The 27,743-nt window shown below is 33.6% G+C and overlaps 3 protein-coding genes across 15 annotated transcripts in view; 1 reads left to right on the forward strand and 2 right to left on the reverse strand.

Moving 5' to 3' along the window:
* shot (dystonin-like protein short stop) overlaps positions 1-27,743 on the forward strand; it is an 852,754-nt gene that overhangs the window by 151,056 nt on the left and 673,955 nt on the right. The gene's annotated exons all lie outside the window — the stretch shown is intronic.
* On the reverse strand, positions 556-6,328 carry LOC108357912 (uncharacterized). The gene is made up of 2 exons (XM_017608997.1): positions 5,083-6,328; positions 556-2,519 (listed from the first exon to the last, which is right to left on the reverse strand). The coding sequence occupies exons 1-2, from the start codon at positions 5,968-5,970 to the stop codon at positions 2,499-2,501; spliced, it is 909 nt and encodes a 302-aa protein (XP_017464486.1). The 5' UTR covers positions 5,971-6,328; the 3' UTR covers positions 556-2,498.
* On the reverse strand, positions 23,689-25,097 carry LOC108357929 (uncharacterized). Its single transcript, XM_017609017.1, has 2 exons — positions 24,643-25,097; positions 23,689-24,564 (listed from the first exon to the last, which is right to left on the reverse strand). Exon 2 carries the CDS (start codon positions 24,553-24,555, stop codon positions 23,767-23,769), a length of 789 nt encoding a protein of 262 aa, XP_017464506.1. The 5' UTR covers positions 24,556-24,564; positions 24,643-25,097; the 3' UTR covers positions 23,689-23,766.

The raw sequence follows: 27,743 nt of genomic DNA on the forward strand, positions 1-27,743 counted from the left end.
TTTTAAAAAAGTAAGATTGAAAGTAACTTAAGAAATGTATTGTATATGTATATAAAAAAAAATATTTTTGCCACGAGCGAAAATTCGCTTACTGGCCCTATGAGTGCGGATTGACGCACATCAGTTTTTGTTTGCTTATAATATAATTTATATTTTTTATTTTTTTTTTTTTTTAATTTTGCTTTCTATTTACTAAATACTGCTCCATCAGGAATTCTACCTCTGAGATTCTACTCCATATTTTAGTTGCTGCATCCCATGGTGGTGGCGGCCTTGTATTAACTGTTCTTAGTAGGATTGCCTTCTCCCGTTTTAGTTTTTGCATGTAACCTCCTCTTCTTTTTGGCTTTTGTGCTTTTGGAATGGTAATTTCATCTGTTGTCTTTCTGCTGGTTCTTTTTCTATATTCCTCGAGAGTTATTGGTTGTGGTCCTTCCTTCATCACGCAGCTGACGGATCTTTGTGGCTGATCCACGTCAGGACAAATTAGTTTTAAGCTGACTGTCCGCCAGGCTTTTTTGTTTGATGATTGATTGATCTTTTTTTTTTTTTTTTTTGGCTGATCAAGTCAAAGTGCTTTTTAGTGCATAATTTTTAAGCACAAAATTTTAAAAATGTTGCAATTTAAGCAAACCAGGATTCAGGCTGATCTGTGCAGCAAAGCACTAGACTGCCACTGTGCAATTCAAATCTAAGCACCGGTTGGCAGGATAGCTTTTTTGCAAATTAATTTTCGCAAAAAGCTGGCAGGATCGCAGTGTATCGAATGAAACAATTCATTTATGTTTTAATTGTATTGAATTTATTTTACTGAGCAACTCAATGTCGCTTTGTAGGTTCTTTTACAATTGAATTCTTAGCCTAACATATTGGGGTATTTATGGGAAATAATTGCTGCATAAGCATAAATAATATTATAAATAAATTGAAGCTTAAAGTTAGTTTGTTTGACGGTTTGGCACGTGTGCCTGACAATGCGTGAGTTCTATATTCAAAATATTCAAACAACTGAAATATGAAACCCTTGTTGTTATGAATAAATTAAATAATTATAAACGTTAAGCATGGTCGACTTTCAGTTACACTACACCTCCTTTTTTAAAAGAATGCTCATACAGAGTTTATTGTATGAACATTCCTATTTAGCAAGTAATTAAATATAATAATAGTTTATAAATTTATTTAAACTTAAAAAAAAATAGTTTTAATGATTATATATCTTAATTCTATTTTTATGTACAATTTGGGTTTTTCCCGTTTTCTTATCAGTTATAGTTACATTATTTTTAAAATCTATATTATTAATTTTAAATGGTCCTTTGTATTGTGGGTCCAATTTGTGCCCTGATTCGTTTTTTAGCAAAACTAAATCACCTATTTTAAAGTTATAATCTAAAACTTTTTTATCAAAATAAGATTTTTGTACTATCTTAGCTTGTTCTATCATATCCCTTGCTCTTTTATGAGATATTTCTAACCTAAATCTAATTTCCTTAGCGTAATTATCTAAATTATAAAGTGGGCTTATTTTGTCAACCTGATCAAATTGTTGAAACCCATTTGGAAGTTTTCCAAAAACTAACTCGTATGGACAATAGTCATGTACAGTTGATGGTGTTGTATTAAAGCAGTATGTAAAATACTTAAGCCACTCATCCCAATCACTTTTGTCTATCGATACATATGACCTTACATATTGGTTAAACGCTTTATGTGATTTCTCGACCGTCCCTAACGTCTGGTGGTGGTGGGCGGTTGATGTTAGTTTTTCTATATTTAAAAGTTTGCATATTTCTTCTAAAAGTGAATTTTTATATTCCGTGCCCATGTCCGATATGAACGTCTTCATAGGACCGTAGACGAGAATAAAATTATCAAAAATTGCCTTAGCTATAGTTTTTGCATTTTTATCTTTAGTTGGTATTGTCACTAAATATTTAGTCATGTCGCATATTATCGTGACTGCGTATGCATTTCCATTTTCTGACAATGGTAGCGGGCCGATTGTGTCAACGAATATTGTATCAAATGCCTTGTTTGGTGTTGGCGTCAAAGTCATTGGACTTTTTATATGTTTTGTGACTTTGGTTATTTGACACTTATGACAATTCTTAACATATTTCGTGATTGTTTTAGTCATGTGTTTCCAGTAATAGTATCTTTTTATTTTATTCAAGGTTCTTGAAATGCCACAATGACCTCCTTCTGCCGGGTCATCATGATATCTTTTTAATATACTTTCAATTGTTTTTGCATCTTTATAATTTATTTGGGTCACCTCATTCAGTAGCGCTACTTTCATTTTAATTAATTTCTTATTGCCCATTTCTTTAAATTCATTTATAGAGACAAATTCGAAAATTTTCTCACTAGGTGCCACTTGTAATTTGTCAATTGAATGCTTATCGGCCACATCATCGAGCCTAGAGAAAAATTGACCTAAGTCAAATTTCCCTTTAACAAACAAATCATTGATTTGTATATATGTTTTAATAGATTTACCCCGTTTGATATAGCATGTCTTGGGTGTAATCTTTAATTTATAGTATTTTCTCACGTCAGTGTTATTAATAGGTACATATATACTGGGCTTATCATATGTATTAGATTGATGCGTTTTAATTGTGTTTTGATTAAGAGAACTTTTGTTTGTCATAGATCTTGTTTGCATTTTGTATAAAGTGTTATTTTTAACATTTATATCTTTTAAATCGTCAATTGTAATGCGTGATAATGCATCCGCAACATAGTTGTCTTTTCCCCTAAGGTACTCTACCACAAAGTCATATTCTTCAAGATCAAGTCTCATTCTAGTTAGTTTTGAGCTAGGGTTTTTCATTGAAAATAGGTAAGATAGTGGCCTATGATCTGATCTTACCAGAAAATTTGTTCCGTAAATGTATGGTTTAAAATATGTTATTGCCCAATGTATGGCGGTTAATTCTTGTTCAATTGTTGACTTATTGCTTTCTCCTTTTGTGAAAGTTCTAGATGCATATGCCACCGGCAATTGTTTTCCCTCATATTCTTGTGTTAGTACAGCACCACATGCGTGTTTGCTTGCGTCAGTAGTTATACAAAATTGTTTGCTGAAATCTGGGTACTGTAACAATGTAGGACTTATCAATGCCTTTTTAAGGTGCTCGAAAGCATTATTACATTCTAGTGTCCACTGAAAAGGTACTCCTTTCTTTGACAATCTAGTGAGATGTCTTGAGTATTCAGAGAAATTTTTTATAAACCTCCTGTAGTAGTTACAGAATGCTACAAATCTTTTCGCACTATCTGCATCTGTAGGTATAGGGTAATTTTTAATTACTGAAAATTTTTTGTCGTCGGGGAGTATGCCTTTGTCAGTGCACTTATGTCCTAAATAAGTCACCTCGCGCATAAAAAATGAACATTTTTCAGGATGTAATTTTAAGTTGTGCTTGCGACATAGTTCAAAAACATCCGATAGGTTTGATAGCATGTGTTTCTCAGAGCAACCCAGGACTACCAGGTCGTCCATATAGAGAAATGCTTGTTCTGGTTTTAAACCGCTAAACGCAATTGTCATCATTCTTTGAAATGAATTAGGGGCAATTTTTAATCCGTATGGGAGTCTAGAAAACCTGTAGGATCCATTATTTGTAGAAAAGGATGTCAGGTCTCGTGAATTTGTTTCTAGTGGTATTTGATGGAATCCTGACATAAGATCCAAACAAGAAAAATATTTAGCTCGACCTAATTGGTCTAGGATGTCATCTATTCTTGGCAGTGGGAATTTATCCGCTATTAATTTTTTGTTAATCTGCCTGTAATCTATTACTAACCTCCATCTTTTTTCAATTGAATTTGGAAGTGATTTTTTCTGAACTAATAAAATAGGACTATTATATTCGGAACATGATGGCTCTATTATTCCATCTTTTAACATTTTTGAGACTTGTCTTTCAATTTCTTCTTTGTGAGTGTGTGGTATACGGTAGTTCTTAATGTATACTGGGTCTGTATCTTTTGTCCTTAACTTTTGTGTGTAAAAATTGTTTGATGTGATTGCTTCTGTTTCTAATCCAAAAATATCGCTGTACCTAGAACATAATTCCGTTAACGTTTTTTCAAATAGTTTTGGAAAATTTTTCTTTAGTGTATCTAAAATTTTATTTTTTCTTTCTGTTTTGTTTTGATCACTTGAAATTATGTTATAGTCAGTGAGATTTTCTGATTGAATTCTGTTTAGTTTTACCGTTACTGGTCTGTCATTTGTGTTAAGAATTCGTATGAATGCATTTTCAGATTTTACCAAGGTACTTGCAATGAATATACCTGTTTGTATTTCTTGATTAGGTATCAGTACTTCTTGAAAAGGAGTAGAAAGTTTCACCCTTCTTATAACTTCTGACATAGCTGGGAGTGTTATGTCATCGTTACAAGTAGTTATAATTGGTATTTCAATGTGCATTTGGAATTTTTCTGGTCTGAGGGTTAGGAAATCTTGATTCTCATTGAATTCAAGTAGACAATTGTATTTTTTCATAAAGTCCATTCCAATAATGCCATCACACGGTATTGGGAAATCGTTTTGTACTACATGAAACTCGTGTGGTATTAAGTAATTTTTAAACTTTAAATCGAAAAATGTTGTGCCTATTGAATTGATTTTTCCTTGTCCAATGCCTTGTAGTGTTGTAATGTGTTTTTTGTTTATGTGTTTAAGTGTATCTTGGTCATGTTTAATTATGGAAATGTCTGCTCCTGTGTCAACTAGTAGTGTTATGGCGGTGTTAGTGTGAGCAATTCTGACTTGTATGTAAATGCTAAAGTTAAGGTTAAGATTGTATATTTTGTAGTCCGAGTTTATCTTAGGGGAATGTCCGGGTTTTCCGAACTATTGTTGTCTGTTTGGGTCATTCTAATATTCCTTGTATTACCTCGGTAGGTATTTCTGTTTTGACCTCTATTATTATAGTTATTTCCACTATAATTGCTGTTTTGGCCATTGTGGTTTCTTTGAACATTGGTTCTATTTTGAAACCTTCTTCCAAAATTTCTATTGTTTTGGAATCTGTTGCCAAATTGTCTTTGTCGGTAGTGCAAAATGGTATTTTGTTGGCCTGTAGCTTCTGTACAACTTCCAACAAATTTGCTTATTACTTCATTCATGTCAGTAAACTGACCTGCTTCCATAATAAGTTTGACTTTTTCTAATGTGCAATTTTTAGTTATTGCCCTTACGGCTGCTTGTGTCGCATATTTACTTGCCAAATTTAAGTTTATGCCGTCATTTATATATGCATTTTCTAATGATTTTGTTAGTGTTTCTATTTCATTGCAGTAATTTGTAGCAGTTTTGCTACTTTGTCTTATATTCATAAGTTTTGCAGTCACTACTTCTACTGACTCACCTTTTACGGTGGTGCGTAGTTTGGTACTGATTTCCGCAATTGTATTTTCATTGTCAATTAAATTTCTCGAATTTCCTTTAAGTTTAGTCTTAATTAAGGAAATGGCTATTGCCTCATGTTCGCCTTTTATCGCATCAACCAGAGTTAGTGCGTCAAGGAATGAACGTAAATTTTCTGATTTGCCATCAAAATCAGGTATAAGCTTTGTTGCTGTATTTATAAATTCTACTACTGTCTGTGTCATTGTGGGAGTTTGTATAATTTCTTGTAGTGGTGTAAATGATATTTCCTCGTGTAGTGACGTTGGGATATCTATTGTAATTCCTTTTCTTGAGGCTACCGTTATGAGTTTTTCCCTAATGTCAAGAAAGAATGTTTCAGCTGCTACTTTATGACCTTGTGTAAGTCTATTATAGTTGACATTTAGAAAAACTCTAAGTTTTTCAAGTGTGCTGACTAGGTTATTGATATGTTTATTAAGTGTCTCTGTCTTTATTTCCCTGTCGTTGTTTAGGCACTTATGTGTTTTCAAAAATTCCTCTCTAATTTGTCTAGCTTTAATTAATATTTGGTTCCAGTCCATTACCTTTGGTTGAACCTTTTATTGTAACAGTGGGTAATAAATTTGTTAGACTTGGTCTAAATCATTGCTTCTACTGGCTGTATATTTTTTTTTAAGCACCTATTGTGCATTCTATACAATTTAAAGCAAATATTTGCTGCTAAAAGGGCTACTATTACAAATAACAAGATGGTTATAACTTCCAAGTCGGGGGACGTTACGTCAACTTTGTTGATAACATTTGCAGTAGAGTCTACTGTTTTTACGTCTAATAGACCCATTTTAGGCCAAGTTTGTAGTATTTGTATTGGTATGTCCAGTTTTAAATTTTTCTAATTGTCTCCTATCATATAAGTTTTTTAAAAATTTTATGTAACTATAACCCTCTTTTTTTTAATTAATTCTTATTTTAGTAAATTTTTAATTAACATTTATTTATTTTTATTGATAAAATTTTGGCTTAATATTTAAAAAAAAAAGTCATAAAAAATTTTTTTTTTTTTTTTAAAAAGTAAGATTGAAAGTAACTTAAGAAATGTATTGTATATGTATATAAAAAAAAATATTTTTGCCACGAGCGAAAATTCGCTTACTGGCCCTATGAGTGCGGATTGACGCACATCAGTTTTTGTTTGCTTATAATATAATTTATATTTTTTATTATTTTTTTTTTTAATTTTGCTTTCTATTTACTAAATACTGCTCCATCAGGAATTCTACCTCTGAGATTCTACTCCATATTTTAGTTGCTGCATCCCATGGTGGTGGCGGCCTTGTATTAACTGTTCTTAGTAGGATTGCCTTCTCCCGTTTTAGTTTTTGCATGTAACCTCCTCTTCTTTTTGGCTTTTGTGCTTTTGGAATGGTAATTTCATCTGTTGTCTTTCTGCTGGTTCTTTTTCTATATTCCTCGAGAGTTATTGGTTGTGGTCCTTCCTTCATCACGCAGCTGACGGATCTTTGTGGCTGATCCACGTCAGGACAAATTAGTTTTAAGCTGACTGTCCGTCAGGCTTTTTTGTTTGATGATTGATTGATCTTTCTTTTTTTTTTTTTTGGCTGATCAAGTCAAAGTGCTTTTTAGTGCATAATTTTTAAGCACAAAATTTTAAAAATGTTGCAATTTAAGCAAACCAGGATTCAGGCTGATCTGTGCAGCAAAGCACTAGACTGCCACTGTGCAATTCAAATCTAAGCACCGGTTGGCAGGATAGCTTTTTTGCAAATTAATTTTCGCAAAAAGCTGGCAGGATCGCCATGTATCGAATGAAACAATTCATTTATGTTTTAATTGTATTGAATTTATTTTACTGAGCAACTCAATGTCGCTTTGTAGGTTCTTTTACAATTGAATTCTTAGCCTAACATATTGGGGTATTTATGGGAAATAATTGCTGCATAAGCATAAATAATATTATAAATAAATTGAAGCTTAAAGTTAGTTTGTTTGACGGTTTGGCACGTGTGCCTGACAATGCGTGAGTTCTATATTCAAAATATTCAAACAACTGAAATATGAAACCCCTGTTGTTATGAATAAATTAAATAATTATAAACGTTAAGCATGGTCGACTTTCAGTTACACTACACAGCTACGATTTTGATCTCGATGGATTTTGAACCTAAAAATGATGTAGAGAAAAGCTGTGAAGCCGATTTTACTGCCGATTTCGAAATTAGGAATTTTTTTTCCAATCTAAAAATATGTTTTACAATTTATAAGGAATGTACTACAAAACAATTAAAGAAACTAACGAATAAGAAATTAATTCGTACTGTCGACCGGAGCAAACGTGCCTTCGATATTTAAAAATTTTTTAACATCGCTAAATTTACCACACATTCAACAATCTTCTAAACGTCTGCATCATTATACTCTCAAACTTGCCTTGGATTAAAATTCATTCATAAATTCCCAATTTTGCGTCCAGTATTGATAATGCTAACCCAGTTATTAAGAAGGGCCCACCGTCTGTCTACGACAAATTTATTGCCTTATTCACAGAAAATGTTTTTATTGCAGGTCTTGGAACTTTTGGCACCTGCGAATTTACGATTTTTTATTCAAATTAGCGCGGCTATATGAAGGCTAATTAAATACAGGGAAATACATAGGCTTCAAATTGCATTTCAAAAAAGACTGCGTTGGTTGGGATTAAAAATGTTTAAGCTTTTAAATAAATTTGAATAAATTGTAAAACATCGGAAACCATCGATATGTATATCGATGTCTTTCTGCCGATGTATTTTAGCATCGACATTTCTCCCAAAATTTTCATGGTGGAAACGAAAAGTGTTTTTGTTGACCATCTGCACGAAGGCAGAAACATTCGTATAATTGAACGTCGATTACACTTATATTTCATTTACCCAAGTGCATGATTTGGAATCAGTCATATGAAGGTGTTTACACTGTTTGATTCGCATTTCCTTTGACATCATCAATTGAAAAGGGAAAACAAAAACAAAATGAATGTAAACAAATACTGCATTCCTTATATTTTTTAACACGTTTTGGATAGAAAAGAGGCAATTATTCTTTCATTAAATAAAAAATTTGCATAGTTATGTATAAATTAATAATTCGTATACCCAAATATTAAAGGTCTGCATCGGAATTCAGTTTGCTTCACTGTGAAGTTTTCTTTAAATATGTAAACTACTCATACTCTAACAAAAAGGGTATGGAAGGAAGAGAAGTGAAGATATTGAGCGCTGTATACATAAAAAAAGTACTCAAACAAATTATGTTCCGAAAAAAAGCAACATAAAGCGGCAGTCCCATGCTGTTAAACTTCCACAAAAAAGATGTTCCTTCACAAGTATTTTTTGAGTATTGTTGAAAGTTTTCGTTTAATGCTATATAATAGGGGTGGGCAAGACCGAGGCCGAAAAGAGCCACACGTAAATTCTAAATGCTACAAAGAGCCAGGAAAAAAAAATTTATTTTTAAATAAAACTATTATTAGAAATGAAAAACTTTAATTTTATTAATATTATTTATAGATATTAAAGAAAATTCAAAAGATCCCTTTGGCCAAATTTTCAAAATCTGGGTTTACGTCAGTAAAAGGCGTTCGTAACAGTTCTATTAAATGATGGTTGGTCAATAGGTACGTTCGTTTAAATATCCAGTAAAAAATGTCCATCAACAAAATTCCGACAAAATGTCATCTGTTCTCTCACAAGAGAAAAATATCCAAAATACTAGACGAGCAGAAAATTTGCAGAAACTTGCAAGTTAGACGAACATCTGATACAAATTTTCTTTACATTCAAAAGTATAAAAATGAAAACGTAAGAAAACAAATTCCGAAGTCTTATCCTGACACACTTCACTGACTAAACGAATAATAACTTACTTCCTACAAGTTTAATCAGTCACATTTTACTATTTTAACTTCCAACCAGCTGTTTTTGATCAGCTGTTTTCTTGTTGGCAAATTGCAGTTGGCACAAATTTTTTCCAGCAGAAACCAGCAGCTTTCTCTCAAAATCAAGCGTCATTTTGCTCTCTCAATTTCCCCTACTGTGCAAGTTTTTTGCGTACGCTNATTATAAAATATTGTGGTTCAAGAAAAATTTCCGACAGAATGAAATTTTTTTCTTGTGCTGACAAATTACTACAAACCATGATAAAAACATTACAAGGTAAAATCATTGAGAGGCAGTCTGACGTTTGCCAACATTTTTAATCTCTCATTTTTAATCTCAAACAACAACAACTGTGAGNAGGTACGCGAATGCAACTAATTGTGAACGGTATTTTGACTTTAAGAATTTCATTGTAGAGTACAAAGACTCAGAGTTATACGTATATACGAGCATTGAAAATATACGGAACGCAGCTGTTTTCAACAGCGGATATTTTAAATCTGGTACTTGTTGCCGGAATTCAAGCAATAACAAAGCTTTATGTTGCATTTCCAGTACCTTATCTTCCTTTCATTCCAAAAACTCCAACTGTTCTTTGCTTTTTTTAAAAAGGAGTATTGTAAATTCATCCTCAATTATGATACATAAAAAAGGGTTTATGAAGTATGTAAACGTACATTTAAATAATTTCAAATCGGCAAATCTTTTTTCAAAATCTGTCTTTAAATCATGTGCAATATTTTTTCTAGCCATGGAAAATGATGAAATATTCTTTTTTTGAGATCATAAATAAAAAGACATAATTTAGCTTCAAAACTTAAAATAATTTGCTACAAATCAAAAAGATTTTTATTCCTATACTCCTTGTAATAGAGACAAATTCAAGTTTTGCAAGTGTTCCATCATATCGGTAAAGAACATTAAGTCACAAAGCAAATTTTCATTCTGCAATTGTGGATAATTTACGATCTCAATTTGCGTATGTGTATATAAAAAGAATACAATAAAAAAAAACAACACAAAGGAAAAGAATGTCCAGCAAAGAAATATGTAAAAAGTAAAAAGAGCCAAAATGTTCTAAGCAAAGAGAAAGTAAAAAAAGCCGCACTTTGCTAAGCAAAGAGCCGAATTTGGCTCAAAGAGCCGCGATTGCCCACCGTTGCTATATAATGTTAATGTTAGGGATGACTCTTATGTTAAATAATAAACGATGGGGTAACAATGTGGGCACTCCGAATATGGAGCCAACAGCATATTTTTATAAAGAAAGTGAATTCATTTTATACAAAGAACCAATTTTTAATTTTACAAAACGATATTTTCATTTTCCAATACCAGGCTCTCATACATATTAAGTAGCAACCCAGCCAGCAAAATCATCGTAAACGAACTCGAAACTGGATATTTTCTCGAAGAAAAACCGACTAAAAATGTCGTTTATAATAGCCGTTGACGATTTGTTTACGAGTATTTTTTCGATTGAAATTGTCGATCGCCTACGAACAGTCGTAAACGGATCGAAAAAGCATTCGTATGTGAATAATATATATTATAAAATATTGTGGTTCAAGAAAAATTTCCGACAGAATGAAATTTTTTTCTTGTGCTGACAAATTACTACAAACCATGATAAAAACATTACAAGGTAAAATCATTGAGAGGCAGTCTGACGTTTGCCAACATTTTTAATCTCTCATTTTTAATCTCAAACAACAACAACTGTGAGCAACTTCATTTTTTTATTTTCAATTTTATATGATTTTAAAATGTTTGCAAACGTCAGAAAAAAATCATGGTCGACGAATTGAGAGAATGGTTTTACCTTCTAATGTTTTTATCATGCTACAAGCCTCTTTTATTTTGTTTTTGTTTTATCGTTTACGAGCCTTTCTCTAACTTTTGGCCGATCGAGAATCCCTCGTGAAGCATAATGTTCGTGAAATGTACGTTTTCTTACTGGCTGGGAAGCTTTCCATACGCATACATTTGTTTGTATCACTTTTTAATGGTGGAAATTTAAAAATTTATACAAAACAATTTTCTGCTTAAGGTGTTCTTACACGATATGTATTTGCATCTGTAAATGTGTCTTTCAATACATATGTAATTGCGTATGTCCGTCAAATTCACAGTCTTTATTTAACTATTTAAAAATACGTTCTTTGAAAACGAAGTAAACTAAACTCAGATGATTCTATCTGTGTGTAAGATGAAAATAGAAACATATCTATTTCGTATGTACGTGCATCTGCTTTGTACAGAAACAAATCTAATTTGCCTTTACAAGATATGTTGGCGATTCCATATGTAAAAAGTGGCATGTACACATGTAAATACATATCGTGTACGAACACCTTTAGAAATAGAAAACTTGTTACTTCACATGTATGAGCACCTGGTATTGGGAAACGAGTATATCGATTTGACAATAAAAACTGGTCATAAAGAGAGGTCGCGGGATGGAAACAATTTTTTGGTTATTTAAAAAATTTGTATAATATGTATGTACATAAATCATCGATTAAATGATGAAAGCTGCTACCATTCGATTGTTGTTAGGTATGAACGTATGTATATATCGTCACCTGAAATGCAAAAACACGTAACAAACATCGTTGAAATGCAAAAAGTCATAACTAATAAAAAATTCAAAATTCACTTTTTGATTTATATAATCGAATTACAACTCCCAAAATCATTTTATGAAAAAAAATAAATAAAATATGTGTCACGACTTTTTCCGTTTAATTTACGATGTTGTTACGTCTTTTTGCATTTCAGGTGACGATATGTAAGATTCGAACTTTTTTGCAAACATTGAAGCGTCCGGCGAGAGATGTCGGCATCGGCGCTTTTTAAATATAAAACAATATTTTGATTATATATTGGAATAAAAAGAAAACGTATTTTTTTCTTAACATTATGTTAAATACTAATATTCTAAAAGAAACAACTTCATAAGTATTCCTATACTTCCTATGAAGTTTTCAAATACTACTGAATGCAATCAACATACTCAAGTACTCTTGAAAGCGGAACAGTGTTTTATGTAGCAGAGCGCTGTTGAGTAACATTGCTCAGTCCCTCAAATTTATGATGTTCTTTTTTGGTTCCTATCTTTTTAAGTACTGTAAAATAAATGTTCCATTTACTCATGTTCACATGTGAAGAGTATTTCTGCTGGTATATTTGCGGTGCTTTACCCAATATCAAAGATTTTTTCATTTTGTTGCGTTTGTTTTGATTTGACAAAATTCCAAACGTAATAGACAAACAAAAGCTTTTGAGGAGTTTTTTTTTTTTGAGTGTGTTCAATAAAATAGTTTATCAATTGGAACGCATTTGCTTCGTGATTTGGCTTCGCATTTCTGATTTCTCAATGTAAATGTAATATTAGGGGACGGACATGAATTTCGATACGATACGATACCATATTGATACTTTTGTCATTGGATGCCGATATTTTTACTCGATACTTTCGAAACGATATTTTTTGAAATCAAGAACCGTATTGAATTTTCTCTTAAAAAAATTATCGTCAAGCATTCGTGTGGACGTATGTACATTTTTTACTTGTAAATTGAAATCTAGCCATCAGCGATAGATTGGTATCGATAGTCTTTGTAATTCAATTTTAATGGGTACCCGATTCTTCTGAAGCGATACTTTAAATGAGTACCGTATCGCTATTTTTGGTTCGATATCGCGCCCCTAGCTTGTGGTATTCACAAGCAGTGCTGCCGCTCAGGAATTGATTGCCTACCGAAATTGCAAACAAAAGAGTTCAAAATCTAACTTTTTATTGAAAGTGCTACTTTCAATCTGCTGCATGTTCTTTAAATCTTTGATTAAACAAAGGGTTACAAACATAACTTGCACGGACATAACTCCCATGGGCTTGTGGAAGTTACTTTAGACTTAATTTCTACGTTGACCAGAAATTACTTCCATGGAATTTAATTCAAACATAGGCCCCTATTATGATTCACAACTTTGAAGATAGTTGATTTGTAAGTTGTGAATTGGTATTGTGGGACACACCTCAACTGAACTTTTACAACGTAGTTGTCTGTCAGTTGTTTGGCAACAGCATCCTCGGGCTCATCGGTAAAACATAGTTCGTAACTAATTTCCATTTTTTTGGTTTTAATTATTTTAATCTTATTACATAAACTAGCAATTCTTGTTATATATACTAGCTTTTACCCGCGGGTTTCACCCCACGTCTTTATACAAATATGAAAAATACTTTATTTAAAGATGTTATACTCTCTGCTCGAATTTTATTACAGCCGTGGTATCAGTAGGGATGGAAAAATCGATTCCGATTCCACTCCAGAATCGAAGATTTTCTCCAAATAATCGATTTTAGAGAATCGATTCTAAATTTTCGGAATCGATCGAGAATCGATTCTGAGATCTCGATTCTCTTATTTTTCATTAATCTTTAGATACGAGTGGTATCACAAAGGACAATCTTACATTGTCTAAGTGAGCTCCGGTTACACGGGGCTGCCACCTTACCTAACCTAACCTAGATACGAGTCAGTTGTTAGAATTGCGAAATTTTGCAATTTCTGGCACAGGCAAAAGTTTTTATCTTGATAATGTTATCAGGCAAAATTTTGCCCATGGAGACCGCATATTGCTCTTGGCAAGCAATAATTATCAGAGCTTTTATCTTGATAAATATTGCCAGCAATTTGGTACTTTGACAGCTAAATTTTCATTTGCGCGCTTCGTGGAGACAACATTATTGATATTTCAATATAAAAGCAAAAATTTAGATGTTTTCTATTAAAATATTTTTTTTTAAAGTAATGAAATCCGGCAAAAATAGCCATCTTACAAATGCTTTTATCAAGATAAAAAATTCCCCTTCACAAATATTGCCTCTGATAAAATTTTATCATGATTATATTATTATTATTTATGACAGATGATAAAAAAAAATATCGCCAATTTTAAGATATTGATTAGTTTAATACGACTGCATCACTAACTAAATTGTAACTAAATTATCGAAAAAATTGCAGTCAATATCTCGGAAACTAAAGGAGATATCTAAAACCTGATAACACCAATCGAAAGACCTTATTTCAGAATATATAACTGTATCTACAACTAAAAATCGTCAAAATTGCCCTTACCACAATCTTTTACCCGGCGACAGTATGTCAATCACAAATTTTATAGCAAATGAAGCAATTTTTCCACAAATTTACTATTAAAATTTTTAATTTAAACTCTTGTTACAATAATTTTAATTGATTCATTGTAATAGCATTAGTAGCTTTGATTGATGGCTGTATAATTGGCCATTTTTATAGATTTTTTCACGCGAAAGAAATATTGAAATAAAAAATCGATTATAATTCGAATCTCGCCGTCGATTATTCGATTCCTAGAATCGTAAGAATTAAATAAGATTCGAGAATCGAATATGGTAGGACAGCTGTATAGCGTGGGTGTTATGGAATGAAATGCAATAATAATTTTTTGGCACTGCAGGTGTTTTTATTTAGGTTATGGTAGGACAGCTGTATAGCGTGGGTGTTATGGAATGAAATGCAATAATAATTTTTTGGCACTGCAGGTGTTTTTATTTAGGTTATGGTAGGACAGCTGTATAGCGTGGGTGTTATGGAATGAAATGCAATAATAATTTTTTGGCACTGCAGGTGTTTTTATTTAGGTTAAAATATCTCCAATAAATTATATAATAGAAGAAATACTATCTAATTTCTTACGAATAATAACTCTAATATGATTTCACAGATTTTTTTTATTCCTTCAAAATATCTATTAACCAAAATGCATTTTTATTTTCGATAAAGTGTGGGGTTTTACTTTGAGGCATTCTTGTGTATTGTTATTGTAAAAGCTAAGCGAACTGGAAACTGAGGTATTTTAAATTCGAAAGGCATATCAAAAGGAATTAAAGGAGTCATATGACTTGTGGTTCCGAAAATATGGCTGATAAAAAATTCCACGCCTATGTTATGTGCCACGCCCCCATTTACAAACTCATTTATATAAACCTTACTATAAGCACCTACCAATAATATGTTTACATACCAAATTTAAATTTTATGTGACTTATGGTTCCGAAGTTATAGCTGATTAAAAATTTCCAGCCCTAAGGGAGGTGCCACGCCCCCTCTCAAAATTGACACCATATTTGAAAACAAAACCATGCCTATAACCTTCCCGGGGTAAAAGCAAATAAGTGTGCAAAGTTTCGTGCGGTTCCGTGTAGTGGTTCAAAAGTTATAAGATAATAAACAAACAGACATTCACATTTATATATATAGAAGATAGATAACCATAGCGTCCTCGGAAATGGCTTGTAACGATTTTGATGAAATTTTGTACACAGATAATATTTTGGATTTTAAGGTTATCTGAAAAGGCACGATCTCTGAGAAGACTCGTATAAGGTTGCCACCTATTCGAAATTAGCAGAGGTGGGCTCTCACACTATCACACACATGCGCTTGTGTGCGAAGCAGCGAAGTTTTGCTCAACAGCCAGTGATCGGACTTTACCACATTTGTGGAGTAGATAACACTTTACATTTCTACTACTTCTACCACCGTCAGCTAAAAAACTTTCAGATCTTGAAACTTCTTTTTTTTTAATTTGTTCATTTGCGCATTAATGAAAGGGCATTTTCTACAACAAAACACAACATTGCTGCTGCGACGTCGACACATGTACAGTATCGGTCATACCTATAGCACGCCATTTCAAAGTGATATTGTGTGCCACTTATGTTTATTTATTTATTTTTAAGAATTTTCAATTAAAATATAGTTCTTTCTCTAACAAAACCCATATAAACCCAAGTTTAACAATTTGTAGAATATTACAAAAAAGTGCAACAAATTTTAATATACATTTCAAACTTTTTTCTCGGAAGTGTTAGAATTTTTCTGAATACACAGTTTTATAGCCCAATCGATTTTAGTCTGATAATGTGCAAGTTTCAAGTGGCTAAAGGTAACCGTTGATTTTTTAGAATTTTTTTCGCCAAAGGTGTTGCGGTTTTCTTCCATATACAAGTAAATTGAGTTTATTCATTATATGGAAGCCAATGCGACAAAAAAAATTCTAAAAAATTAACGGTAATTAGGAGCCACTTGAAATTTTCACATTATCAGACTAAAATTGCAGGGGCTAAAAAACTGTTTACTCAAAAAAAATTCTAACACTTCCGAGAAAAAAGTTTGAAATTTAGGTGAAATTTTGTTGCACTTTTTTGAAGTTTTCTACAAATTTTTAAACTTGGGTATATATGGGGTTTGTCTGAGAATGAACTAAATTTTAATTGAAAATTCTTAAAAATTAATAAATAAACATAAGTGGCACACAATATCACTTTGAAATGGCGAGCTATAGATATGACCGATACTGTATGATATGATCGTATTCGTGCGTCTTACGATAATTGACGATTGACTGATGCTTTGCTAGCACTTCGGCAAAGCAAATCGAATCAGTTGCTGCTGAGACTTCACTGCACAACTTTTCGAATAATACATATGTACATATATAAAATGTTTCGGCAAGAATGGGAAATACATTTTTTTTGCATAGAAAACATGGAAGTGTGTGCGCAATGCGTGATCTGCTATCGCGTTATGAGTCGCAATGTTATGTCTTGTTTAAAAAGACATTACAAACTGTGTCAAGTCGTTTTGAAAAGGTGAAAGAGTGTGATCGAGCACTGAAGCTGCTAGAATTTAAAGCAGCCCTCTTTATTAAATTTATGGTTCGTGAAAGTAATATACATCAACACGAAAATTATCAATGTCTATCAGAAAATGATTCTCTATCAGAAAATGATAGATCATTTCTAAAAAAGCATCTTATTCTGTCGATTTGGTTTTTTATTTAGAATTTCTAGAAGAGTTTTAGGTATGCAGTTTTATAGCCCATTAGAATTTAGTAGCTCTAAGTTCAAATTTCAAGCGCTATGAAATCGCGTTGATTTTTAATGATTGGCAATTTCTTTTATATGGAAGAAAATGCCTAGCACCGTCAGCAAAAAAAAAAGATAAACATTAAATAAACAAAAAATATAAATAGCCAAATTGGTCAAAATGTCACTTAACTTAATCAGCTGACCATAAGTGCATATAACATATTTATAAATTTATTTATTTGAATCTACCACATTGATTTGGAATGTACCACAATTTTTCATGCTTATTTACCACTAAGAAAACTTCTCGTCCGAACACTCTCAACAGCAACTGATTTGATTTGCTTTGCCGAAATACCAGCGAAGCATCAGTCAATCGTCAATTATCGCAAGACGCACGAAGACGATGATAGTATACATGTGTCGACGTCGCAGCAAGCAGCATTTTGAAGCCCAATTACATGTGTTTGGAAAATCAAAAAATGCCCGCCTCTGGAAATTAGTTACAAATTAATTAAAACATCATAATATGGGTATCAAATGGAAGGTATTTTAAAGATCCCTAATTCAAAAGTATTTTGATAGGGTCGCCACCTATTTTCAATTAGACATTTATTTAATTTTTTGTTGAACTGTGTAATCAAATGAGAAATTTGAAAGCAAATTTTTTAAATTTTTTTTAGGTTTGCACAAGACTATTTATAGAATAAGAAATCATGTAAATCTCTTTCGCCAACGTTAAAAGTTAAAACAATAGGTATGCACATTAGGGCGGGTCACTTTGTTCTTAAAAAATATAACCGACTTTGTTTCGCTACAAAAGTATTCTACTGGAAATTCTGAACAAAAAAGTCCGTGAAAGCATGGCTCTAAAATAGATTTCGAGCCTCCTTATTTTTAATTTCAGTTGTTGATTCCTAACCAATTTCGTTTGGTAACATTTTTTTAAGAAAATTTATCTATGTACAGTCAGTGCCAAATGTAAGTGTACACCTTCTTATAATACAATATTCACACTTTTTTAAATGACAAAGTTTTTTCATTAATTATTTATGAAAATATAGATTATTCTAGTAATAGTTTTGTAGCCCGTTCAATTTTAGTAAAATAAAGTGCCAGTTTTAAGTCGCTAAAAATTGCCGTTGATTTTTTAAATTTTTGTTTGTGGAGGGCGCGTTTTCTTCCATATAACGCGTGATCAAAATCTATTTTTCTTCGTCTTTTAACGACGATGCGGTAGGAAAATATTATTTCTAATTTTTTCATGTATACTTATGTAAGGAATCGAATTTATTAAAAAAAAACAGGGATATTTGGTGGAAGGCATTACAGCAAATGTATACATAAATGATCAGAATGAAAAAAGAAATCGAATCTGTGAACACGATATCTTAACGAAACTCGGTGTGTATAATTCTTTTCAGCGTCGGACAAATGCCATCGAAAATGGGCAAAATCGTGTAATAACCACGCCTACCTCCCATATAACGGTAATTTTCAGAAATACGAAAACTGCGATATTTTAGTAACTACTGAAGATTATAATAATAATAATAATCCCAACGGTTTTTACCCTCCATTCCCGCCCATCCGCACGAGGGCGCAGTCCGCATGACTTACGGAACCAGTATTTTCAATTTTTGCGCCGAGTCACGATAGGCAGGAGTTTGTTAAGTGTCGAAATCTAAAACTGTTCAGCTACAGAACTAAATTCAACAGCGGTTTTTATATCTTTATTTTAATGAATCATTTATTGAGAGAGGACAGTATCGATTTCTTAATGCTGAAAAGCGGATCTGATATATCAAACGTGCTGGAATGACAGTTAAAATCCTTGCATAAGCAACGGAGTGGGTCGTGCAATTCAAAATTAGTTTTACAAGCTTTCAGAAATAGAAGACAAAAGTACCTTGATACCCGGGCGGGAACATTAAGGCCAACTTCGCCCAGAAGAAGCGGACTTGAAATTGAGCCTGTTTGTAATTTAACTATAAAAATAAATAATATAAAAAAAACTTTTTAATATACAACGCTTTTATAAATGGACTAAAAAGTAGAAAATAATATTTCTCAGTCCCATAGAATTTGTTTTGATAACTTTTGATTTTGAAATTTTAGCAAAAGTCATTATAAACAATCTATGAAATTGTAGATGTCATCTACCTCGCCCTATTCACTACAGATGTCGCCCTATGCACTATGCTTTTTTATAGGAACTTTTCAAAGCAAAGGTTTTATGGTGTCGGACACACAACATTGAAAGTTTCTGGATCCACAACATTGAAAGTTTCTGGACACACAACATTGCAAGTTGATAAAAGCGTTGTAAAATTGGAATATTAATAAGTTTTAATCGACTCTTATAAGGTGGAAGGTTATATTGATTAATTATTCACTCAAAATTGATATTTACAATTTTTAGACGAAAAATAGTAATATTATACATTTTTGGAAAATGGGCGTAGAAACGCCCACTTATGGTTACATGTGTATATCCTGGTAACCGCTGCACCAATTTCTTCCAAACTTGGCACAGCTGTTGGCCTTGGTACAACATACCAAATGGCTGAAAATTTTTAGAATCGAACAATAATCACGCCCACATCCCATATAACTACGGTGACCATAAATATGGATTCAAATTGAAGGACAATTATTCAAAAATATGCCTACATATATTTACGTAGCATAAAAATATCAAAAGAGTATTTATGACTCTAAATTCTTAATACATTTTAAACTTTAAAAATGAATCACGTTTTCTTCATTGATCTTAATCTTTTTTTACATGAATATTTATAAAAGTATAGTAAAACATATTATAATTACAATAGCTTACACGAAAAGTGAAAATCTTTAAAAGGTTATTTTATAGGCAAATGTTGAGTCGTTCAAAACGAAAACAATACAATTGTTTTTGTTTTTTTTTTGGTACTTTTCGCAGTTATTTGTCAAAAATCGGCGTCATGAATAGACGTAAACGACGAGTTACAAAGTGCCGTTTACAAAAATATATACTTTGCGCAGATTGCGCTCTATAGCATCTACATTTCTACATTTCTTTGGCTCAAAATTTACTGTACTGATATATCTTCTTTATCGAATTTTTAAAATAATGGAAAAAAATATTCAAATGACTGCGTATTTGATTGAAAATCTCACTTTTTCGACTTTGACGACAAAATGCAAATGGTAACAGTGTGCAAACCTCTACCACATATGAGGTAGAACTACCCATATTTTTTAAAATTTTGGTTTCTACCACATCTACCACACAAAGCTTAAAATCTACCACATTTTTAGACAGAGCATTTGGTTACAATTTTCACATAACTCTAAAATTTCAACTAAATTCTAATAAGAAATATAAAAGTTATTCAATAAATTTTTAAAAACGTACATCATAACTTTGGCTTTAAATATATCTTCGCCTTAACATTTTAATATTTCAAAAATCCTCATATTTATATTTGCTAAAGTATTATGCAATTGAAAGGAGTTCTTTGTTCCATCCTATGGTTTAATATATACGCAAAAATATAAGTTTGTAAAAGGGTCGAATATTTTGTCGACTTAATAAAATGAGACATTTTAATCTGGTAAAACACTCACAAATACTTAATTCTTAATTACATACTATGTGTATATGATATACATATACTTCGCACACCGTCCCTAAAAGAGGAACAAGGATTTTTCTCAAATGAATGAAAATATTTTTTCCTTAATGATTATATTCTCTAACAAGAAAATGCTATACATCCATACTTGTTTTTGCATCCATTGCGTTGTATCTGTACGATCCACTTGCATTATATTTTCCGATCTAATTTTTGAGTTGTGCCCCTTTTGACGGCGGCGATATGTATACCCAATAAAAAAATGGAAAATCTACCACATCTTATTCAAATCTACCACATATTTTTGCTGATTCTACCACACTAAAATAAAAAAAGGGTTTGCACACTGAATGGTAATGATAATTTTCATTGAAGTCGCCACAGTTATATGTTTTGGAAAGAGGCACATCAATACCCTTCGAGCTGTAAGTCGCTTACGTTGATTGGGAAATTTTTTCATAAGATATTGCAGAAAAGCTACGAAAAGTACCAAAAATACTTTTTTGAAAAAATCCATCCGTTGTCCGATAATTTAAAAATAACGAATAAAATGCGGGAAAAATGCAGGACACTTGAGAAAAATCAGTACATTTTCAGGTTTTTCAGATTTGAAAAACTACGCAGGACCGACCTTTGAAAAACAGTACGGTCCTGCAAAAACAGAACGGATGGTCACCGTACATATAACCGTAGTTTAGAGAAATACGAAATCTTGATAAATCAGTAAATACTAAAGCTAATTTATTCAAAGTTGAGCAAGAAATACGTTTATGATAAAATTTTGGAAAATGGGCGTAGCACCGCCCACGTATGATCACATATATGTATCTTGGTAACCGTTCTACCAATTGATACCAAACTCGGTATGATTATTTTGCTTGCCACGTAAAAGCAAAACGTTGAAAATTATTGAAATCGGACTAAAATTACTATCACTTTTCATATAACGGTAAATTTCAGAAATGCTTGAAGCTTCGATATTCCGAAATGAAAGGACGCTAAGGGCCGTTTTCTGAAGTAACTTCTAACTTTAAAGTTCACTTTATATTTAAAGTTTGGATTAAAAGCAAAGCTATGTCTAAAGTTAGTCATTTTAATTATCGGTTTTTGACGTATGATTCTTGGTTGTAAGCCAATTTAAACCCGATAATAAAATGCTTTACTTTAGACACAGTCATACATTTTAATGCAACCTTTAAATACAAAGTGAGCTTTAAACTTACAGGCTTGAGAAAACGGCCCTAATTTACTCAAAATTGACACTAACAAAAATCCCTTCAAAAGAAGTAGCATTATTATAAAATTTTGGAAAATGGGTGTGTATCGAGAAAGAAAAACCGAATCTAAACAAACGAAAATGGATTTTAAATGATGCCCTAAGAAGAAATAAGCAAAAGCAAAATTTTTGTTCTCATAATATAAACTCAAATATCGTCAAAAACCGTGTTTTTGGCACTTTTGAGGTTAGGATTTCTCAAAATCCTGACGTGTTAAAGCAATTATGCGAACAGATTTGGCCTTAGTGCCTATAAATCTAGAAAAAACGATGTGTTTTTCTGAAGTGGTAAAAAAGGTCAAAATTTTTCAAACTGTGTAATCAAGATTTCTTAAATATATTTCGTTTGATTACAAGCTTGTGACAAACTTATACAAAAAACATTTAGAAATTAAGCTTTCTTAAAATACTTTAGTTTGACACCTGTATCGTAATATTGCATTTATCTTATCATATGAATTGATTTAAGTTCTTTAAACAGGTGGCAACCCTCCTTAGGAATATTTTCCAAATTAAGCTTTCTATACCACTTTAGTTTGACACCCATTTGCAACATTTCATTTACCAATTTAGTCATTATTCTGCTATCAAGTTTACCGCAAACGTACGAAAATTTTGTGCTCGCAATAGAAGCACGTGATAGTTTACCGTCATTAAATGCGTTGAGAATCAAGTTGCTTGAAGAAGGAGAGCGTCGCCAAGAGATGGGCGAAAAAGCGGAAAATGGCGACAGTCAGCAGGTGTTTACGGCAAGGACGAATACCAGGAAAAATGCAAATGCGGACAAGAAGCTTAACGGAAATGCCCGAAAAGTATATAGTTTTAGTTCTGCAAAGCTATTCGTAGCGATAATGGCCGTGAATTTGTAAAACGAGATTTTGATGTGCACGGTATTAAGCGACAGCTTACTGGGAAAAACATGGGAAATAAAGCCACATAAAGTGGTTATATGCAGCGGTGGTAAAACCCATCCTTTACGGGGTCACACGCATGCGCTAAGTAATACGTTATCCAGAGTCAAAATGGTAGAGAGGAAGGCTTCCATACTCGTCACAGGAGCGCTACCCACCAAACCCATCAAATCTCTGGAAATAATTCTAAATCTTCCACCGGTGGGTCTCTACCCCAATTTAGGGTTGTCTGTAACGCAGCCAGGTTAAATACGATCTAGCCGTGGACAGACCCCCGTTTCGGACACGCACAGGTCTTTGAAACTATCGGATAACCTACGAAAATTACATTATACCACTCCTCTACTTTAGACAACAAGTTCTCCATAAGAATCCCAGAGAGTGACGAATGCGAACGGGCCATATACTTAGACCCTTGGTCAATGATCATATGTGACCTGGTCTACGGAAAGGGGGCTTAGGTGTCAAAAAATCAATTTTCACTTTTTGGTTGATTCGGATGGAAGATGAGATGCTTTTTCACGTGGTGAAAAGCAGAAAATCCTAACTTGCTTAGAAGTGTACTAAAAATGTAGAGAAAGAAGAGTAAAAATACGACAAAATATAATTTATTGGTAATGAACAAAATACATTGAATTATAAGCTATAAAGACATGATTATACACTAGAAAAACGTATTATGGGCCAAAAATAATAATGCTGAGTAGTTTATGTATTTTTCTTTGTTGTCGTTTTCCTTGAGATCTTTTTACGTGTTGATCCTGAGGAAGATGGACCTGGTTCCTCGTCTGGTTTGAGAACATCTTCACTAGTTTTTGCCTTCCGTTTCTTCGATGGCAAATCTTTCGGCAATGGAGCCACAATATCTACTTTAGATATATCCGAAACTAAGCTGCGAAGATTGTGATAGATGTACCACTGACGTTCCAAAGATAAACCGGCTGGTTGTATAACTTTCGGCATTTCAGGATCGATAGGTTTTAACAGAAGCTTAAAGGACTGCACTTCTTCACTGTCTGCGAATTTCATTGTTTTTACACTATCTGTAGAGATTATGAAATGATGGAATTGCGTTATTCCAACAAGTGACTTGTACAGTGGTTTAAAATAGCTGTCCCATTCATACCAGACGACTTTTTCAGCCGATACAGCTTTATTATAACCCCCAGGTGATGATGCCTCGACACACTGCAGTAAATCTGCATACGTGTCGATGTTACTGACGGCATACTTACTTTTGAAAATACCGAAGTAACGATCAGGCGCGAACTTAGTGTGCCCGGTAAGTAGAAAATTGAATAAAATAGTTTTGTTAAGACCCCGAGCCAAACACCATTGCAGATATGATAGTACAGTGTTATTCTTATTCTGCCCAACACAATTGTCACAGAAAAGAACGAGTGTTTCAATGTCTTTATAGTAGGTTTGCAGGTGATAATGCAGGATGCTCACAACACAGTTAGGTCCTTTACCAACGTCATCTTTTTCGTCTATCATGTAATTGTACTGTAAAAAAAAAAATATAAGTAAGATCCTGTAAAGGCGAGCAATTTGAGTTCCTATGATTCAGTTTGAAATTCTAACCTGAACTTTTTGTTTTTCGTCTGTAATTCCGAAGACTCCGCACTTCTTGGTTGCTTTGAAGTATGCTGTACCAGGTTGTTGTGGACTGACAGGGTAGTGAACGGTTTGGGCAAAATCAAATGACAGAACGACTGCTGTAGGGTCAGTATTTCTACACCAACTTTGATAATATTCTCGTTGATTTCGGGCTCGGTGGAGGTGATCAAGAAATTGATTAAGCTTCTGTGCGCGTTCAATGTCAGTAACACCTTTGGCTTGCGCAATCGATATTGTGTTTCCTATTAAAAGAAAAAATACTGAATTTAATCTCAACGTTTGATACAACTATAAAATGAGAAAATAATGAGCTACTTACCACGGCAGACATCGCAGAGATCATCCGCTGGTTTCATAACTGTAACATGGGGTATGTATTTGGACCATATCCGTCGAAAACTGCAATTACTCATCTTCAATTCGTCATCACTGAGTGAAGAAATGTATTTTCGATAAATTGAGGACTTCGTCTCGCTGGATGGCAGTTTCATTATCCGAAAATCCTTAAATTTTGGGAGTCGTCCGGGCAGTGGAAGAGCCATTAAATCGGCTATAGACTCGATGAATTTAACAGCTTTTTCGATGTCAGCCGGTTTAAATGACTTTGGATGTGTACTCGGTTTACTTGCCAGTCCGTGTTGGCGCACTGTTACACCCTGTGCGTGAAAATGACGTACTAAATTTTCGTAACGCTTCGTCGTACAGGCATGTACAAAAAGGAAAAACGAACGACAAACAGGTACTCTGTAGAAGGTAAATTGAATTCTATGCCTCATAACTTCTGTATCCTGTCTCTGTCCATATTTCTTCCGCCCAGCAAGCTTTGCGTATACACTTTCTAGCTTTTCGTTACTCATAATTCCAGCTTCGATGTGACTTAGTATCACTAAATCAAGTTCATTTTTCGACATCTCTAAACAATTGTTCCGCGTACTCTCGATCATTTCCCGTGGTATCAGTGTATGGCATTCATTATTACAACAATCTTTTGACAGAAATTTTGTTACCAGCTCCTCCTCCTTTACATCAACAACATACAGGTCCATCTTAACAAAAGTTTGTTCGGTATCATCTTCTGCCTGAGATACACATACTTCGTCTTCATCATCATCGCTCTCTTCATAGTTTTCATCATCGTTTTCATCATCCTTTTCATGGAAATATTGTCCGTATACGGCACTGAACTCCTCATCAACACTCATGTTTCATTTCATGCGAAATGCGAAGACGATAATCAACAGAAACAGTAAACGTCACTTCTTCAGTGTTACTTTTTTAAATGTTCCACACTAGCAACTTACACGATGAACTATAATAATATTCCGACCAACAACAACACTTACTGGACCAACAACAACACTTACTGGACGTCCGGCGCGGAGAACAATTAACGAGATAATGAGAAACTGACGAAACGATTACTTTTAACAGCTTTTTCACAGAAAACTAGTTTTCGCACGTAAGCTCCCTTTTCGTAGACCAGGTCACATATATAGCGATGACTCCAAGCTTAACGAAAGATTTCGCTAAATGTCGGGTTTCGCTTAACGGACCATTATAGCGTTTTTAAAGCAGAGATGAACACCATAATGGTTAGCAGTGCGCGGTATCACTCCGCAGGTCCTCGGTTCAAGCCCTGGTCAAAGCAACATCTAAAAAAAAAATTAATTTTGAAAAAAAGTTTTTTGTAATATCGGTCGCCCCCGGCGGGCAATGGTAAACCTCCGAGTGTATTCCTGCCTTGAAAAACAGCTTCTCATAGAAACACAATCGCCGTTCGGAGTCCGCATAAAACTGTCCCCCTTTTCTGTAACAAAATTAAGGCACACAAACACTAGGATATGTGTAAGCGCCAATCTATTATTATTATTAATAGCCGTAATGGAGGCCGCTCTGTGGCTCATAACCTCGGCTTCTAGAGGACGGTATATCGCTATTTTTGTGACAGCTTGGCGGCTGTAATATCTTTAAAATCTAAAGGAACAAAATTCAATCTAACCATACAATGCGGAAAGATTCTAAACCTGCTGGCATCAAAATGCTCCTTGAGTGTTGTATGCCCAAGATACTATATGAGCCTCCTGCGAACACAGATAAAAGGCTCAACTCATCGAGGAGATAAATGCCAGGTGGGCTGTGGAAACTACCTACTATGCCACCAAGCAAATCTGCCCAAAAATGTATGTCAGGCTAGTAGTCGGACACTGCCTGATGGGCACGCACGGGAAAAGTCTGCTGCAGTTGCAGATACGAGGACGTGGTGGTGAGCACCGATCATTATCTCTTCCAACTTCCCACACTAGCCAAAACGCGCAATGACTTGTTCAGTAAATACTTTTTAGACGGTTTAGCCGACCTCAACTCGGCGAACATTCTCAATTTTCTGCGCTATATAAAACGCATTCGGTGGTTCAACTACTTAGGGCTTCCGCCTGCGGTATCACAACGGGATTTTTCAGGTTATGTGTGCCTCCGAGCGCTGTGCGGTGACAGCCTCTTTAACCTAACCTAACTATTTCCCTAGAGTGAATCGCATAGATTTTAATTCGCGAGATATCGTTGTCATACAACCGAAGCGCACCATAGCTAATAATGAATAGTTGGGGCTCATTTACGTTACTTTTTCCCTACACATACATAGGGGGTGAACACACCAAAACTGCGACACTTAGAAATTACTACCAGAAACAAACTAGAAGGCTTTGAAATTACTTTTTTTTTGTATTATATAACTTGGAAGTTTAGATGTTATTAAAATGTTAAAATATTAGATATTATTTGCTCCATATGCAAGTGATCGGTAATTTCATCGCACACGCGCCATCATGTTCTGCACGACTGCATCATCGACATTACGCGATGCGCACAACTACTTTGTTTTGCCCTCTTCAATAATTTTCACTCTTTCACCTGTTTTCTTCAAGATTCCTTTGACAATTGACCAATATTCCCCAATAGGACGTGGCTCTGGGCTATTGGGTGGATTGCAGTCGTGAGGTACAAAATTGATGTTATTTGTATTATACCACGGCAATGTGTCCTTGGCATAGTGGCAGGTTGCCATG

This window comes from Rhagoletis zephyria, unplaced genomic scaffold (genome assembly GCF_001687245.7).
Source record: "Rhagoletis zephyria isolate East Lansing unplaced genomic scaffold, Rhagoletis_zephyria_1.1 Rzeph_scaffold_00007, whole genome shotgun sequence".
In the NCBI taxonomy this organism is placed as follows: Eukaryota; Metazoa; Arthropoda; class Insecta; order Diptera; family Tephritidae; genus Rhagoletis; species Rhagoletis zephyria.